Raw genomic sequence first — 18,367 nt, 5'->3', positions numbered from 1 at the left:
TCAAAAATATTGTACTTTTATTTTATTCGTGTACTTTAATCAAACCAACATTGTCTTAAGCTGGGTATTTGTAAAGTAACAATTAATAGTGAGTAAGATCATTAAATGTATGTAGAACATCACAAAACTAATGAATGTCAGGTTGTATCACTCATGAAAATGCACTACAACAGCTAGATTATAAAATTTTAAGAATTCAAGGAGGGACATCGCCTCTTCGGCTGACTGTGTGATGACGTTGGAGTATGCCTTGGTTGGCCCCTTGTTGTGGAATTTGGGCCCTGTTGCCCCCAGGGACATCTCCTCCTCCAGGAGTGGCAGCGGCATCACCGTGCGGGCCTGTTGCTGGTGCAATGGCGACATTTTGCTGCTGTTGACGCTGAAGCGCCAACTGGATTGCTGCAGCGGCAGCATCTGCTCTTTCTTCTCTGAGCCTACGACTATTTTCTGACTCAACCCTCGATGGTGGTTGTGTTCTCTGCGACCTGCGTGGGGGTTGATTTCTTTCAGCCATCTGAAAGGCAATGAGAAATCTTAGCCAGCTTATCCTATAGAAATCTTGATCACTCGTGGTATATTTCAACAAATGTATCTTCAAGTAATAAAATATTTTTTGCCCTATATGACAGGATCCAAAAATTGACCTTCATGTTAACCCACCAAGAGCTGCTTAATTATCAGGGCAGTACATGAGAATGCCGTGAAATTATGTTAACACTGAAATTGCACCAGGGTCAATTTGTTTCCTTAACCCTTTGAGTGCCAACTGATTTTCTAGGCACTATGCCATAAGTGCCAAAGCATTTTTGCTGATTTTGCAGTAGGTTAGGAAAAAAGGATTAGGTTTCAAAAACAAGTAATTATAAATGTTCAAAAACTTTAGGAAATCTTTATCATATGTGTAATATTCTATTATATTATTTCATGAATTTCTGGCAATATGAGTTAATTTTTATAATTTAAAGAAAATAGTTAATTTTAAAATAAAATGAACTTTGACAATTGTATGATTAGTTAATTATCAGCATCTTACAGTGACATTGCGTATGAAGCATGATAACGCTCCTGGCTCTTTACTGAGAATTAGGAGGAGTGCGATTGATAGTCAAAATCCACAGCCTGATTGTAAAACACTTTGCAAAATCACAAATTGTTCAATGTAAATAAAATGTTTGATGGGCTATTTAATGTAGATGATATTGAGTTCAGATACACATAGTTTCAAAATAATAGAAGACGAAATGCAAACCTATGAGAGATGTGTGCTTAAATCTCCCAAAAATATAAAAAATATGGCCATATAGGTTATTGATTATCTCAATTGATTTGACTACAAGATCAATGGAGATATTTTAGTTGCACTTGAGAAAAATTATGATACTTTTATTGGTAGATATAACCGTCTAGAAGTCTAGGCAGATAATGTATGACTAGTATAGGTAGTAATCCAATGGGATCAATTTCCTTCATGAGAATCTTAACAAGTATGTGACCTGATTGAAGGGTTTTGTGGGGCAAAAGGAAGCTGCCTGAAATCATCTTTTCCCGGAAGTCATCAATGGCATTAGTATATCGTATGATGCTCAAGATGAATCGAGTATTACTAAAACTGATAAATGTGAAACATGAACGTCACCGTAGAAGGACATCTCAGCAGCTTTTATTATAGCCAGTAGTGGCAACTACCAAAATCTGTGATAAAGTTTAAATTTTGATACTCGTACCAACAAGTTACTCCAAGCAAGAAATTATGATATCTTGTCCTAGTTCAATCAAAACTTTTGTTCTAAAATCATGTAGACCCAAAAAGCATCCAGAAATATTGGTGTTGACTGAAGTCTGCTGTGGAAATTAACTTTCTGATGAGCATATTAATATTTCTCCCTATGATATGGATGAAGAAAATAATTGCTCTTGTTTAAGTCCCAATCAGCGAGATATGTTGGAAATCATTATGAGTGGTATGAAGTGATAAAAGTAATTCACAAACTTGCAATCTAGAGAAACCAAAGCCACTAAGAAAGGATGATATTTTCTATGGTATGATTGCTCAAATTTCAAACCTATATGCTACAGATTAACCTATGTATAACACCTAATTATAGAATATAATCATTCATTTAAGTTTTATTTACTCTATTATGAATTTGCATTTGCATTGAATCTGAGTTGCATTATTTGAACTGCCCTGAAGCATTGGCTGTAATGCCTGGACTGCTCCCATCCATTATACCAAATGTTTTCAGGAGATGGAGGTTTAGAGCCAGGAAAGTGAATACTTCAGTAGGTTAATAAAGGAAGATTTGAAAGACACAGAATGTTAAAATAACCTCAATGTAGAATATAGCTATTAACTTACATTGGCATGGAATAGATGATAAATGGCCAAAAAAATGGCACGAACCAGCGAGTCACCTGCCAAAGTATAAATCAATTGATGTTGCAGCAAATTTATCTATGAACTGTAGATGCTTCCTGGACAGGAGGAGAAAGGTTGTCTGAAATACAACTATTAGGCTCCAATTCCAGAAGCAGATGGAACTGTTCACTACTTGGTGTGGTAACCTCGAAGCCAATATTATAGTTAGTCTTTGTGAAACTGCCTTAGTAGATGGCTGATTCCAAGAATGTGGCCTAATTCCAGAAATTTAGAGCCTATAAATGGCATTCATGGTATTGGGTGACAAGTGATTCATGAAAAAGACAACGTCAGTGAAAGCTGAAATTGTTAAAGTTCAGGATTACTCCATGAAAGGTCTTATACCACATTATTCATGAAATTCAGATGTGTGATAGATCAAGTCAGAAAGAAGAGAAATTAAAAGCTCGAAAAGGGGTGGAATAAGTGCTAAATTATGACTTAACTGAAAATAGGAGGGTGGTTCTTTCTTGTGAGGTTCGTAATCAGGGGCAAAAAATACAGCTTTCAATATTTAACTATTTGGGATTATGTGACAAAGGGATCAAGAGCTAAGGTATTCATTCAGAGAAGCTGCCTAATGACACAGCATGTGCTTCCCCTGCAATTTAGAATATAGAAGAAAACGACATGCCCACAATAAATTTCAAACGGAAATATAAAAAATATACTTCTGATGGAATGGATGCTCATTCTAAAAATAGATTTCATATGTTTCAGCTGTGTCAAATGGTGAATTCAAGGAATGTCATAGGTGGTTTGGGTAAATTGAACATAGAAAAGAGCAGTGTGATGGAATAAGATTGGTCAAAATATTGCACTTACTTGAGAAGTCATATAGATATAAGGAAGAAGTACTTCTCCGAGCAACAAATGAAAAATCATATGAATGCAAATAACTTTGCAGTTGAAACTTTTTAATTCTAGGTATGTATTACTTCTATGTTGAGTGTATCAACACAGTGAATCCTTTCTAAAGCATGTAAGAAAAGAATTCTTGATATGAAACTTTTAGATTTCCCATATGATTAATGACCTTGTTTCAGACAAAAAACAATGATTGGGTCGAACTTCACTGCACAAACAGCTGCTTTGTCTGTGTTACGAACAGACACAAGACCATAATCATTCACTCAGTAAACCACACAAGTAAAGAGGAAGTGAGAGTAATAGAGTCTATAATTCTCTGGGAATAATAGATAAATGAGGACACATCAGTGTTCAAGACTCCCTTCAATGGCTTCATTGTGAGTGTTTATTTCATTTATAGAGGCAGAACACTAAACTCACTGTTGTACCTTTCCAGGAGCATGGTAATATTATCACATTTATAGGCTATTCTTATGTTTTTGGAGACCATTCTTGAAAGAGGTGTGTCAGTATTGCCCTAAAAATGTTCTATTCAAGTTTTAACACACATGGGCATTAACATGAATTTGTTGCTACATAAGAGCACCTTATTTAACTTGTATTCAGTAACAGGATGTAAAAATAGCTGCAGTAAGCACTTCTTATCCATTGTGCATAATGAGCAGGGGGGATCCTGAATATTTTATGGGGGGGCTCAAGGGTTTGACCGATAAACAATCATCTCATAAATGAGATTATAAACAACATACAACAATCATGGTGTGAAGTAATATTTTTTTTTCAATTTACAGTTATTAATATGACATTTTATGCGTGGAGCTCTTAAATAAACGAAGCAAAACGAATGTGATGATAACCGTATAAAAAAGTTTGCCTATTTTTCAAGCGTCTAGGTGGGTCTAACCTAACCTAACCGTCTCTCCCCCACCCCCCTCCCTACATCCGCCTGTGATACAGTGTATGATGAACATCGTTTATCCCCCTTGATGTAAATTCCCTTTGGTGTGCGAGAAGGAGTGCATGAAAAGATTTGGTGGAAAATGATGTCTGAAAGAGGCGGCCTTTTATTTTTCTCAAACTTATGCAGTAGTTAGCGATGATCACTCAATTAAAAAAATGAAAAGGTAAAATTTTTTGCTCTTTGACGCGGAAGGAAAAGTATTCTTTTTTAGATCAAGCTACTGCAGAAATTTAAGGAAAATAAAAGGACGCCTCTTTCAGGTATCAATTAAATAGTTGCAAATTTTGATTGGTTAAATAAGTCCTACTTGCTTATTATGTTTTTCAAAGCCTTTAAGCTGTGCAAAAATAGTTTAAATTAAGTAACTTCTTTAAAATAAACAACAAATATACTGCTCTATGTTCTTTGTTCCACAGTTATTAGTATTTACGTTATATTTCTGTTTTTCCTCCGTGGCTTGATGTACCTATGTTCAAAGGTTCATAACTTTCGTTCTGAGCTTAGTACAATTCACCATTAGCATGCTTATTTCGCATAATAAGACTAACGAAAATCGGTAATGGTTACTAGACACCCCCTTGCATGGTTTTATTTAAAACGTAAATGTAATATAATAGGGTTGAACATGTAAGCAAGTTTTTCCGCATTTGCTGGTACACATTCACAAGTACTTTCACTCTAGCTCTGGGGTTTAGAGCCAAAAGAATCAAAAAATATTTAATTACAATGATACATTGTTAAATTTATGACGTAAACTCATGATCGTCAAGGCTTAATGTTACAATTCATCAGATTCCTGCTGAAGCTTAACTCCAAATATATGTCATGATTTGAATGATATTATGTTTTACGAGTGCATTGAATGAAATAAATCGCTTACATTGAAAAAATCTCCACATAGAGTGAAGGAAAAAAATGATATGCGATGTATCGTAAATTCTCTACCGATTATGTTGGGACAACCTGGATCGTATTACCGGAGTAGGAACTAGGAGTTGCAGCGGTCGCACACACAGTGGGACGGTCAACTCCTTTGCCTCAGTAAAGGGCGTACTCGGGATCATAACGGGGGGGGGCAAGCCCAGTGGTGACATTTTAGCATGGAAAAGGTGAATGAAACTAACATTTTAAGAAAATTTTAACAGCGCTTTATTAGTTAATGAGATTTTTTCCTTAAAAAATAGTTCTATTTATGTTACGTATCTTAAAATAATACATATTATTTTTTGTGGGTTAAAAGAAAATTTGTTGAATGCTTTAGTTTCATTTCAGTAGGTACTGATTTTGCTTAAAGACTTTTTCATTTTTGCTTCTTGAGGGGGAAGCTACCCCCCTCTGCCCCTCGCTGGGTAGGCCCATGCCTGAGTCGTTTTATCCTGCGACGTTGTATGATGGTTTACAAAGGCATCACCAGGATTAAATCCCGTGACCTTTTGGCTCCTAGCGCAAATGTCAACCCTTTGTGACACCTCTGGTCCTCAAGAGAACACTTTTGAGTGGGTAATCATCAGTCCCAGCCTTTCCTACAGAAATCAACGTTAAGAAATCTACCGCAACTATAATTGTAGAATAACAAAAAAATTGTAGAAAAAAACAGGGGTGCCGACCTAGAAAAAATATTGGGGGGGCCCAAACTAGGGATCTTGCTCCGGGAAATTTTTTAAGTATTGAGTTTTAAGTTTTTTTAAGCATTTTAGAAGAGTCATATGATCGACATTAGAACCCTGATAAATTTAATCTTGATATCTGGACACTCCGGGGAAAATCGAAAAGCCTGGCAATTTTTTTCTCACACCCATAACGAATTTTTGAGGGTGCTCGGGCCCACTCAGGCCCCATGGAGTCGGCGCCAATGACGGTGTACATAGATGTAAACGAATATAAAAAGCATGGCCTTCCAAAGTCGATGTTAGCTTGACTTCAGGTTGAAGGCAATGCCACCCTCCTCTATTGCAACTATACGTTTACCAAATGGCGACGTAGCCGTTATTGCTGCGCAAGACAACGTGCCCGTCCACAAAGTTATGCTCGAATAACTGCGGCTAATTTAGCGTGAGTATTGGTTTGCAGTAGGTTAACATATACATTTAAATTATCATTGTTAGTCGTTATTTCTTTAATTTACCCACCTTATGTCTGAAAATCAGCTGATTTCGTACCGAAGGACAGGTAGGTGTTGGCTCTTGTCAGTCGATGTATGAATGTGGTTATTGCGTCATGCGGTGACGAGATGCATAAATAATGTTATTCTTTGCGTGAGTGTTTTTGAAGTAATGAAATATATTTCCTTTCCTATAAATTAAATTCATACATATTTTTAGGGAGTTTTTCCGGGGTAGAATATTTTTCTGCGTCAAGGGTACATTATTTAGTACTATTTTGTCTTCGCGGGACAAGTTTGCGCCAAAATATATTGTAGGGTAACATCTTTTGGCGTGAACTTGTACCGTGTGAAAAAAGTTCCAAAAATATAATTTCGATGCAGAAAAATATTTTACTTCCGAAAACCTGGCAGAAAAAATGTGTAAAGAATATTTAACGAACAAGGCGGGAAAAGTTCGCGCCAAAATATGTTAACCCTACCAGATATTTTAGCGCGAACTTGTTCCGCGCTGACAAAATAGTGCCAAATAATAAACTCTTGATGTAAAAAATGTTTGACATTAGAATAACTGGCTGAAAAGATATTGAATTATATTCAACAAATAGGAAATATCTTCCATTCACGGGAAGAATATCAGTATTTACACATTCCTGAGACCACGTGAGGAAAGAAGAATATCCATACATCGGCGAACCAGTGCCAAGAAAGTATCAGTGCCGTCTTTGGTCGTCGACTTAACCACCAGGCCAAACAAATATATCTCCTGAATCTACGAAAAGGCAAAGAAGGTGAGTAAATTAAATAAATTTCAACTTTTAAGATTATTTGTAAGGTATATGCCTACCTACTAAAAGCTCATAGGCACGCTAAATTTCCCACATTTATTTTAAGAAAACGTTGTGGACGGGGACGTTTGTCTTGCGAAGCAAAAGCGTCAAAGTTGCCGTTTTGTTAACTTATAGTTAAAATTGGGAATTCATTTTTGATACACAGTGCTGAAGATGTGTACTATTTGAAGACATTAGTTAAAGGTGTATATTGTTAAGCCTAATCGTAAAAGATTTCTCGTTGGCGTGGCTAGTGTCTCCACGCCGCAGTCGTGAAATCGGCGTTTATTCAGAATTTTCAAAACACCAAACTGTTTTCTTGTAATTTATAATTGAATACCTATGCTTAAAGCTTTATTATTAAAGGATAATCTATTTTACTTAATTCGAATAATATTACTTATAGACGAGTGTAAAAATTTATAAAATATCCCTCCGAAAGCCGTCAAATTCACCATTTTGAACCATTTATCTTAAAATTCCGCAATTTATTGATCTCGCACCTACCGCTTATTATGTTGGTGGGTATTCCATACCCCCACACACTACGTTATTAGTTGTACCTAACCCCCCCCTCAGCCTTAATTCCTTGCTGCCCCCTGTAAAGAAGGGGCTGAATAAAAACGTGGTAATATCTGCTCTTGAAAATAGGGGACTAAAGTAGCATGCAATGTCTGGCTTTTAGGTTATGCTAAAGGAAGCCTGCATTTGCCATCGCACTTAGTAGGATACTGTGCTGTAATCTACATTATGGGTTTATCTAGGAGCATGCGAATTTTGCGCTTATTAAAAGTAAGCTCAATTAAATTCGACAACATTAATCACGTGATCTGAAATTTACTCCAGGGAGTGCTTGAGGAGAATGTTGGTTGCATGTGCATTCGGATTCCAACTCTCACGCATCGGAAAACCATAAGTTTCAATAGTTCAGCTAGATATTTCTTACTCACACTGCTGTAAGCTAAATTCACCGTTTGCAATCGGCAGAAATCATGAAATGTGACCGTAATCGAAAGATGGACTATCATGGGATACATGCCCCTGGACTGAAAGTCTCATCAGCAGATGTATCATGGATAGTCATTGCGAGGCGAAAGATTTCAGGGGGGATGAAGCACCCGAACCCTCTGGTCATGTGACTTAACTACCTTAGAATGGCAAGATAATAATAAGCATGCCTTGGGATTCACTTTTTCAAACACAACATTGACAGGGAAAAATATCTTACCTACCTATTGGCTTAACCAGGAACATCCCTCGGGTGGGATGGAATGGCGACCCCTCTCCCCCAGGCGAAATCTGGTAAATATTTTGAAAGAGGACATGCTTAAAAATACATTTTATATCATTTTTGCACTAAAAATGTAGCTTCCAGTAGATTTCGCTTAACCCACACGTTGCATTTCATACTGTGGGTTATCTCATACTACATTGAATTTTTTCTTTGAACAGATGGGAGGAAAACGGAAAAGGATGGAGATGGAGGCGTCTGAGGGACCATCCGAAACGAACACCCAGGTTGCCGAAAGGTGCCGCGTAGTCGTGATCACCCTCTTATCACAGGATGGCCAAGTTCGACGAATTGATATACGGCCCATACGGAATATATCTCAGGCCCGTTAAGTATGGACAATTGTACTAATTTTTACAACTTTAAAATATTATTTCTGCTCCTTATATTTTTTGTATATCATTGAAACAGCTATAAATTGTTAGATTAAATATTGATCCAATCAACTAAATTAGAAGAAACTTAAACATTTATCTGAGCTCTTGTGGGGGGGGGGGGGAGGATTTATCACCCAAACCCTTCCCCCTCTGGCTTAGCCTCTGGGTACCATGACTTTGACTTACATTGCTTGTCTGAGACAATTACTTTGATTTTGCCTCGAAATAAATCGCCATTGTATTGCACTAGAACCCACTGACCTATAAATTCTGTCTTCACTTCAACAAATATGTCTAAATTCAAGTTGTTTTCTTTAGTATGTTTCTGTCCTGAAAAACTTTGATTCGTGTTGCATATCATGAAAATGCTAAGGATATCTGGTGCTGCATGAATTTTTCCCACGGCTTTAATTTGATGATGATAATATTTATATAATCTTCTCCAGCACTATAGAACTTGAACAAACAAATATTGAACAACAATACAATACAACTTGTCTTTGAACAAACTTCTAAAGGGACTACTGCAAAATCCTTGGCAGATATCATTTTGATCCTCACTAGTCTCTCAACATTCAGTCAGTTTTCCTAGAATTGCATTAAATGGAACTGATATGAGCTGGATTTTTCAGCTTAAGGTAGCCTGCTATTCATTGTCGTTTTGTCCCTTTCATACTCTTTGATGACTTTGAACCTAGATTAGGTACTTACATATTTCAACATATTTGTCTGAAATTCTTAGTAAATACTCATAATATCCCCTTATGAGAAGACAAATAAAAATTCTCAAACACAAATAATCATGTATAATTGTAAGTTTCTGACTGCTCAATGGAAACAAGTCAGTCATTACAGAGGGTGCCCCCGAAATTGAAAGCTGCATTCAGAATTAATTGCTGTCATCAGTGAAAGTTTTGGTTAATAGTTTTAAATATATAAAACTCATTATTTTGCAAAATGTAAGGAACTTGAAAATTTTGTTGGTTTTTAAAATTTAAATTTCACTTATTTTTGATAATATTACTTTTTTGCAGATGCAGGAAAAGGGGAGAAAAGGCAGAAGTAAAAATGAAGAGTATAAAAATGTAAATTGGGTCTACCCGACAGCTATGAATAATAAATAATCAATGATTTGATTCCTTTATTGGCGTTTCATGCATTCTTCCTAGATCCTGACCCTGACATTAAAATTTGGTAATATGTGAATGAAACACCCCCAACAGCACACATTTGGATATACATAATGTATTTATATTGTATTTTCATGGGTCACATACATATGTATTTTTGTTATGTATAACATGTGTAATACATATGTATTATTGGATGTATTTCCTTTGTATTCATACATATGTAAAAGTGGTACGTGTTTACACGATAAATACATTTGTATTTTTGAAATTTGAATACTTATGTAAATGTGGTCAAAAATACAAATGTAAATATCGTGTAACACTTGTTACTTTTACATATGTATGAATACAGAGGAAATAAATATGTAAATGTGGTCAAAAATACACAAAATATACATTATGTATATTTTCTGTTATTTTTGAGAGGTGGATTTTCGTGGCGTCTAGTGAAATGTTCAGAAACATTTTTGCAGAAATAATATGTTCACTGCAAACGCCAGATTTCCTCATTTCAATGATCATTCATCCATTCGAATTTATACCCAGGAAGCTTAAAAATAAATCATATACTGATCGATGTGAGCAAGGGTAGTATGGCGACCATATTTATGTTAATTTGTAAATGCACGCGAAATACAGACGTATTACATATGTAAAATTCAGTTTCCATCCGCGAAATATACACATGGAAAATGGTTCACAATACATGAAAAATACAAAAAATAGTTCTTGCACAGCGCAAAAGTAAAAGCGAAGTTTAATTTTTTAAACAATATTTTAAATTAACTGTTTAAACAAAAAAATTAAATTCTCAATTCTGTCGCAATAAGCTAGGGAAGTGAGTGGGAGTGATAATCTCGTTAACAGTTAGCTCGGCATTTCGTTCGAGACTACGAGAACGTCAAGAACGTGCTGTAGAAGGAACTCCGGCTACTGATGTATAGTTAATTTTATATTTGTTTGTATTATTATACGTATTGGAAGAATTGACATAGTGTTTTAATCCTCGATAACCGGTGCGTGTGGATGGTGTGCTCAAACCGAAGCTATGTTTTGCTGGAAATGTGCTTCAATCCCGCACGTTATTGCGATTCGTGCAAGCCAGCTCCAACAGTTTCCTGTCACTGGATAATTAAGGTAAGGTATGATTTATCTTTTATTATATTGTACGCATACATAGACTACATTAATTATGTTATTTGAGTATATTTGGATACAACTATTGGCGCAATGTGTTGACCACTGTTTGGCTATTGTTTTCCTTTTTTGTTGAGTTATGTATCGAGGAGACTGGTCTCCATTGAAGTTATATGGTAAAACGGGTAAAACATAGTAATGTCAATCTTGTACGTATAAATTAATAGATTATGCGTCTTATAGTAATTCCGTGCTTCGCGGCTGAAGTTACATTTTTTCTTCTCTTAATTAAGAGCAGAAAAAATTGTTTAAAGGAATGTTTTCGTTCACGTGTAAGTTGTTTTATCGCTGTTTATTACCACAACCTACTGTATTGTAGTTCTTGCATTCCTAGTTATCCTATGCTTTAGTCATAACATCTTTGACCTTAGACTTATCAGCGTAGCCTTGTCACTATTAGATTCCTCGAGGTTCCGAGCGGTTTTGCCCTCTACTTCTAATTATTTAACGAACAAGAAGTATTGGTCGTGTAATATCGGTTCCCTTAAAGCAAAATGTAATATTTCTTTCATCTTGAAATGCAGTCAATCAAGGTGCATGTCGTCATTATTATTAACACAAGATAAATACGTAATTTTCATGCGAAAGTTTGTCATTATATGTAAGAAAAAGGTGCGTACGGGCCAAATTAATTAGGTAATTGTAATTTTCTTTTCATGCTCTTTCGCGCTTACCCAGCAGGCGACGATGTAAATAGCTTGGCCTGGACAAGAGGAGAATGGATTACGGAAAAGACGACGAAGCAAAGCCAGAAGACCAGGTGGAATTGTTAATACCGAGGTAAGCTTTGAGGGAAATTTTTTTTTACCATAATGGAGAGGTTTCTTAAAGTTAAGCCTGAAATTATCGGTTATGTATGAAATTTATTTGTTTGAAAATTTGATATCACAAGTTTATATTTTTTCTGTGTGAGTCATCCGCTACTAAATCATGGTACTAATATATTAGTATCATGTACTAAATAAGCATACCAATGGATTCACGTTTTCCTAGTTAATTTATATTTAAAAGTAGTCATATGATCTTTTCTCATATTTCTCATTCTTCTTAAGAGAAAGGCTATTAATTTTGTAAAATGAAAGCATATCCCCAAAATATATGATTTCTCAAAGGACAAGGTCAAATCTGTGCTAGCTGGTACCTCGACATAATTGGTAAATGAAAAAATTTAAAACTTATGTCTGGAATCTAGCAGAGAAGCCAAACTTTCATTTGCATTCAGAATACAGAATTAGTACTAAAATTACAGACTTCACAGAATACTGACTGCCTATATGAATTGAAAAAAATAAAATTGAAAGGCCTGTAGCTCCTATATTCAGATCTTACAAAAAGATATATTTTTGCATGAATTTTAAACTTGACTTCTTCTTTTCTCCTTTCAGGAAGTGGCTAATGGTGCAGAGTTGGTTTCCTGAATTCAGGTTTCTTCTTGTGCAATGGGTTACAACGCTTGTTCCGTGCTAACATTTTTTTCTATTTTCCAACTCAAACCATTGTTTGTACTTGATTTATCTTTGTGCCATTTTTTTAAACTAAGTTTCACCTACTGTTTGCTGGCCCTTAATGCTTGTTAGCAATATTCATGGCCACACTTGTTATTTGTGTGTATTATTTTATTTTTCTCTTTGAATAAATGTTTTATTATCTGTATGTTCTGGTTTCCTTATGTTTATTCATCTGTTTGATCCGTATTGATATTAAGCGGATGTGGGTCAGAAAATCAATATGTATAATTCGTGTACGAGGGCCTGCAGATACACATGTATATTACATGTAAGGATATTCAGATTTCCAATTTGTAATACGCATGTATACATACATCCTGAGGGACTTTTCAGCCACTTTTACGTGAAATATACAGACGTAATACGATTGTATTCCATTGTATACATATGTATAATTCATGTATGGGTATTCAGATTTCCAATTTGTAATACGCACGAATACATACATCCATAGGGACTTTTGAACCACTTCTACGTGAAATATACCGATGTAATACGATCGTATTCCATCTTATACATATGTATTTGGTCACGTATTTTTTGTGTATTATTGATGTTATACAGATGTAATACAAATGCCGTGTTATCTGGGACCCTTGGTTGAGGGATTAAAAAAAAGAGTCTTAAGTTATCTTTTTTTAGTTCTGTTTTTACTTAATATAAATTACAATGTCATATAAATATCCTTTAGCCGCTGGGAATTGGATTGGACTGTCGAGTAGTCATTTAGTAGAAACATTACAGTTACCTTCTGAAGCAGTTATCACTTATTAAGATAATTTATTTTCCTGAATCGCATAAAGACCTTAATTTGGGATAATTTCTTTTTTCCCTAGCTGAGTATCCAATGTTTTCCATCCAATGAAGACGCGGAGTAGAGTTTGACTTGCTCGTGTTCATTATCCGGTCCATTCCTGCTATTATCAATGGAATGTTTCCTGTCAGATGTCAAATGTATTTTTTTAAATCGCACCAGGCATCGCAGAGTATTTTTCCTTTAGTCTCTCTTTTAAGGCTTTTACGTATGTGATTGATGCTTTGCTGAAATGTGCATTGAATGTGTATAGGTGGAGCAGATTGGTTAGAAAGGATATAAAAGTAAATGCGTTGAATTGAATGAATAAAAGATTTGCAGGAAAAGATTCAGGCACAAGAAAAGAGAAGACATGTATATGATAGCAGGGTAAAGCAAATGTATGTGCTTTAGAGAAAAGAGAGGAATGACGCTGGGTTTGTAAAAGAAAGCTGTCATCAAAGATCGGATTTGATCTATAAAACATTCCAGTCAATTGGTCCTAGCTAATGGCTACTGTTCATATGGGCAAGGTATTCTCTCATGAGAATTATCAAAGTGTAGCTAGGCAAAATATTAGGTATATTTCAATAAACATGGAAATAATACTATAAATAAAATTAGTCCTCTCTTTTTTACTCAATCATAGTATCAATTTCCACCAAGTTACTTTCCAAAACAATGTGATGCTTTAATTTCGGTAATATTTGAAGTACTATTGATACATATTATAGTTAATACTTCTGATTCTCATTTAAGGCAAGGTCGTAGAACCTAAAGGACATTTCAAGCTTAGTTCAGATACAACTGTTGTAATCAGAGTCTTATTTAAAAATGCATTTCTCATTCAGAAATGAGTGTTCGTGGATCATATGCGTAGCAGTGGGGAGTGGTGACAGGGGTAAGGACTCCCCAAAAAGGCCAAATCCACATGGAAATGTCGCCCGCTTGGTACCTTGAGCCTTGGTACAATTCTTTGGTACCTAATTCATGAATGTAGATAGTGTAGTAGTGGGCGCGATGGTCAGGAAAGCCTGAGGACCTTAGTTCGATACCCGGTCTAGTGGATTACTTTCTCATGACTATTATGTGATTTTCACTGCCATTAACGCGGCAGGATGGAAATTATACACATGCTGGTGGAATGTTTGCCCCAATGATATCATAAGTTGCAACTTAAGGGCGACTCTGCTCTGTGGGGGGGATCTCAGGCAAGGGTAGATCATAGATTTTTTTCTGGGGCCTAAGAGTGTGAGTGACAGGCCAAAGATTATCTCATATTTGAAATTAATAACAACATATAAAAATTACTATACAAAGTATTATCATTATTTTTAATATGATAAATGCAAATTAATAACATATATGTATAGTGGCAATAATATTTTTCGAGCCCTTTTCCCACTTGGGTGATAATTTTTTTCGAGAGCTGATTAGCAAAAGGCCATCTCTGTCTTCTTGACTGGGGCTAAGGTTAAAAATATTGAGGTTCTGTAATACAAAAAAAACGAACCAAGTCATAGCAGTGTTAAAAATCTTGTCTATTTTTTCAGCGTCTATGGGGGTTGGGCGTGGACATGCCCCCCTAAATCCACCATATTAACCCAGGTGACGAATCCCCCAATATACATCTTGTTTATGTGATTCTTTCCATTTCACATTAAAAAAGAGGATATGTATAATTTTACAAGTTTCCAATTCCCTTGGTAAATATCAATATTATACCTCCCTTATGTGATATTATGTGAATGATAGTCATCATCATATTCATGAAATTAAAATTTTCACTGTACAACACTACTGCATCGTCATGAGGACGGTGCCACTGACCCTTTAATACTTGTATTAAAGGAGGCCACGGTGTGTGGAATATTCGAACAAGCGGACAGCTAACAAAAGGAAGAGTCAAAAAGACATGAAAAGATGAGAAATTGTATCATCATCAGAGTTACCTCTCATGCCCTGAAATTTACTAAGACGAGTATTTTAACAATTTAGCAGCTAATGCCATACTGTTTTGCAGAGGTGCTGAAAAGAGAAAAAAAACTGCACCCCCAAATGATCAGCAAATGATTTTGCCTTCCTAGGGTGCGGGCAGGTGTCAAAAAAATTAAATCTAAATTACGGTAAAGGTGTGCCTAAATACAGATAATTTGTTATAGACTTTGTATTCTTCTTTTTGTATTTAATTTGTATTTACTTTGTATAAAAATGTGCGGAATCATCATCCTGTTTTCAGTTAGCAATCGTGACAAGAGCAAACAGTGGGCTTGTTGATTTATGCATGGATGTATTACATATTTTTGCTGCTTTTCTGGTTAGTTCTTAGCATGGAGTGCCAAAGATGTCAGAAAATTATCCCTTGTGTTGATATTATTGTGTACATTGCCAAACTACGACACAGCTCATCAAAAGTGGGGAAGAAGCATTTCATTCATTGCCTACCTTCTAGATGGAGACCACAGCCACAACCTCGAGGGTCTATATCCCCCTCAAATAAGAAAATTCGTCTAGGGATGTGTTTAGAAGAGCATGCAATTTTGATGAACTGGTCAATCTTATCGTTCTACAAAGTGAACTGAAAAGGAAACAAATGGGGGCATCTTCCATTTCTTCTTTCCAAAATACTATTGCAGAGATTAGCATGTTTGGTGATGAATTTTGTGATGAGTTATCACGTGGTTCCAAGTTTTAGGGACTATAGGTCCTCTGATCCTAACATGCAAGTCCCTTCGAGACATAATGTTGTCAATAATTGACAATATCATGTCTCGAAGGAGTTTCGAGATCATTAGGAACACTTTGTGTTTCAAAAATAATAAAGAAATACTTGTAGGACTGGAGTTTTGCGTAAGGGTTGTACCATGGAGGATAGTTGGGACCAGCGGCATCTAGTCAGTTTAGCATATTTAATTTTCCCCAGGGTCAGTGTCTAGTAAATCTATCTACACCAAGAGATAACACACGGCATACAAAAGTAAAGGCAGTTTCCCTTCTGCCAGGGAATATGACACCGAGAGCAGATTATAATACTGCATGCAAGCGTCAGCTGGAATACTGGAGACCAGTGGCGCAGCGAGGGGGGGTTTTGGAGTATAAACCCCCCCCCCCCTCATAGCTTAGAGAAAATTTGAGTTTAATCCATTTTACTTACATTGGATCAGTATTACTTATAGAATAGTGTTATGATTAAACAAATATCCCTCAGAAAGTCTTAAAACTTGCCATTTAGAACCATTAATCTTAAAATTTTATGGAGGAGGTCCCCCGCAACTCCTGCTTTACCTGGTGGGTATGCAATACCCAGCACCCCAAAGTATTAGTTGTGCCTAAAGCCCCCCCTACCCTTTATTCTTGGCTGCGCCACTGCTGGAAACAATACCTCTAAATTGGGACACAGCAAGCAACATATTACCTCCAGCCTTCCATTTCCAGAACAGCCACAAAGCAAAAATTTAAACCCATCTCAATGTGGGGTAGCTATTGCATTCAACCACAGTTACTGTTTATGTGGTACTAATATCGTTAGCCATTCAATTACCAATCAATTTACGGTAAATAATACCAATTCTCGCTCCCTTATGGTTCATAGGGACATATGTGTCCCATGCCATATAAACACTAATTTTGTCAAAACTAAAGCACAGCTGCAAATTATTTTGTACTAACTCCATAGGCTAGATGCACATAAAGTCTAAACTGAAAGTTCTGTTATTGTTGACCTTGTCATTGATTTGTTATAAAATATCAAATTCCCGCTTCATAAACAGCATTTCAAGTGAAAGTTGTTAACAATGAGGAAACAACAATATGTAAAGAATATCATAAACAAAATTTAAAACTAGGAGCAAATAGCCTATTCTTCAGTAGAACCTATTGCTACAATCATTGACCTTAACATTTTATTTTGAAAGAATTTAGAATATTTGGGACATGTATGTCCCTTGGCCGTTAAAAGGGTTGATCCTTATTGCCTTCTTAGACGTGGAAACCTGTACCACCACAGTGTTTATCTGTTTAGTATTTCCCAATGTCAAATGCATACTGCAAAAGGAGGAGCTATAAATGCAATCGAGGTCATATCATAGGAATAAACACAGGACCTTTGATAAAAAAAAGAATGACTGCAAAATTTAACCTGTACGTGGTCAACTCATATTTAATGAGTATGTGGTTCTTAATAATGATGGAACTTAGGTTTACTCAGATATAAAAAGCTAAAGAAATGGATTCAATTCAGTTGTAGGAACTAGCAATAGGGGCTGTATGCAAAAATATCAGAATTACAAACATGGTTGTAATATATAAAAACAGACACAGAAGGATAAATCAAGGTCATTCACTAAAAAAATAAAAATAAATCATGCAATCATAAGGCTAGGAAAATATGGGCGCTATCGTATTAATACCATTTACTCTGAGAGATACACCTGAACACAGAAAGAATGCTGCATACTGACCACATTTCGTTTATGAGGAAAATCTGGGTTATTGGTATTTTTCACTGAAATGTAAACTCATACATGCTATTCACCTCAATTACCTGATTGTCAGATATTTATTTGGTGAACAACAGGGGGACAACAATAATTCCATCCCTTGGATCACAGTCAACCAGCCCTTTTAAGATGTTGGCAGATTTGTTAGTAGAAAATAATTGCCGCGGCAACAATAACGATGACAGTATTCCTATCTTCACCTCCGTAGTATCAAGAATAATTACGGTGGTCAGGATTATTTTTTAATTCAGGAGGAGTGAATCTTGATACGTATAACATCCCTATGTGGGAAAATGTTTAGGCATCCCTGGCAAAAGTATACAATTAGTAACCAGTAGTTGAACGCTAACTTCAGTGTTTCCAATGTAACCCCAAACCAAATTCATAA

General features: G+C 35.8%; 1 protein-coding gene and 1 long non-coding RNA gene across 2 annotated transcripts; one reads left to right on the top strand and one right to left on the bottom strand.

Moving 5' to 3' along the window:
• LOC124171744 lies at positions 1-6,428 on the bottom strand. Its single transcript, XM_046551021.1, has 2 exons — positions 6,380-6,428; positions 1-514 (listed from the first exon to the last, which is right to left on the bottom strand). Exon 2 carries the CDS (start codon positions 512-514, stop codon positions 197-199), a length of 318 nt encoding a protein of 105 aa, XP_046406977.1. The 5' UTR covers positions 6,380-6,428; the 3' UTR covers positions 1-196.
• Positions 6,429-7,017: 589 nt separating this feature from the next.
• On the top strand, positions 7,018-9,993 carry LOC124171621. Its single transcript, XR_006867886.1, has 3 exons — positions 7,018-7,142; positions 8,634-8,804; positions 9,884-9,993. It is a non-coding gene; the product is annotated as an uncharacterized LOC124171621 (long non-coding RNA).
• Positions 9,994-18,367: the final 8,374 nt, after the last annotated feature.

This window comes from Ischnura elegans, chromosome X, assembly GCF_921293095.1.
Source record: "Ischnura elegans chromosome X, ioIscEleg1.1, whole genome shotgun sequence".
Lineage (NCBI taxonomy): Eukaryota > Metazoa > Arthropoda > Insecta > Odonata > Coenagrionidae > Ischnura > Ischnura elegans.
Note: the sequence above shows the minus strand (reverse complement) of the source record. Positions and strands in the feature narration are given on the sequence as shown.

Bases quoted from the DNA above. Each gene is read 5' to 3' on its own strand.
- LOC124171744 (XM_046551021.1), bottom strand. From the start codon at position 514: ATGGCTGAAAGAAATCAACCCCCACGCAGGTCGCAGAGAACACAACCA.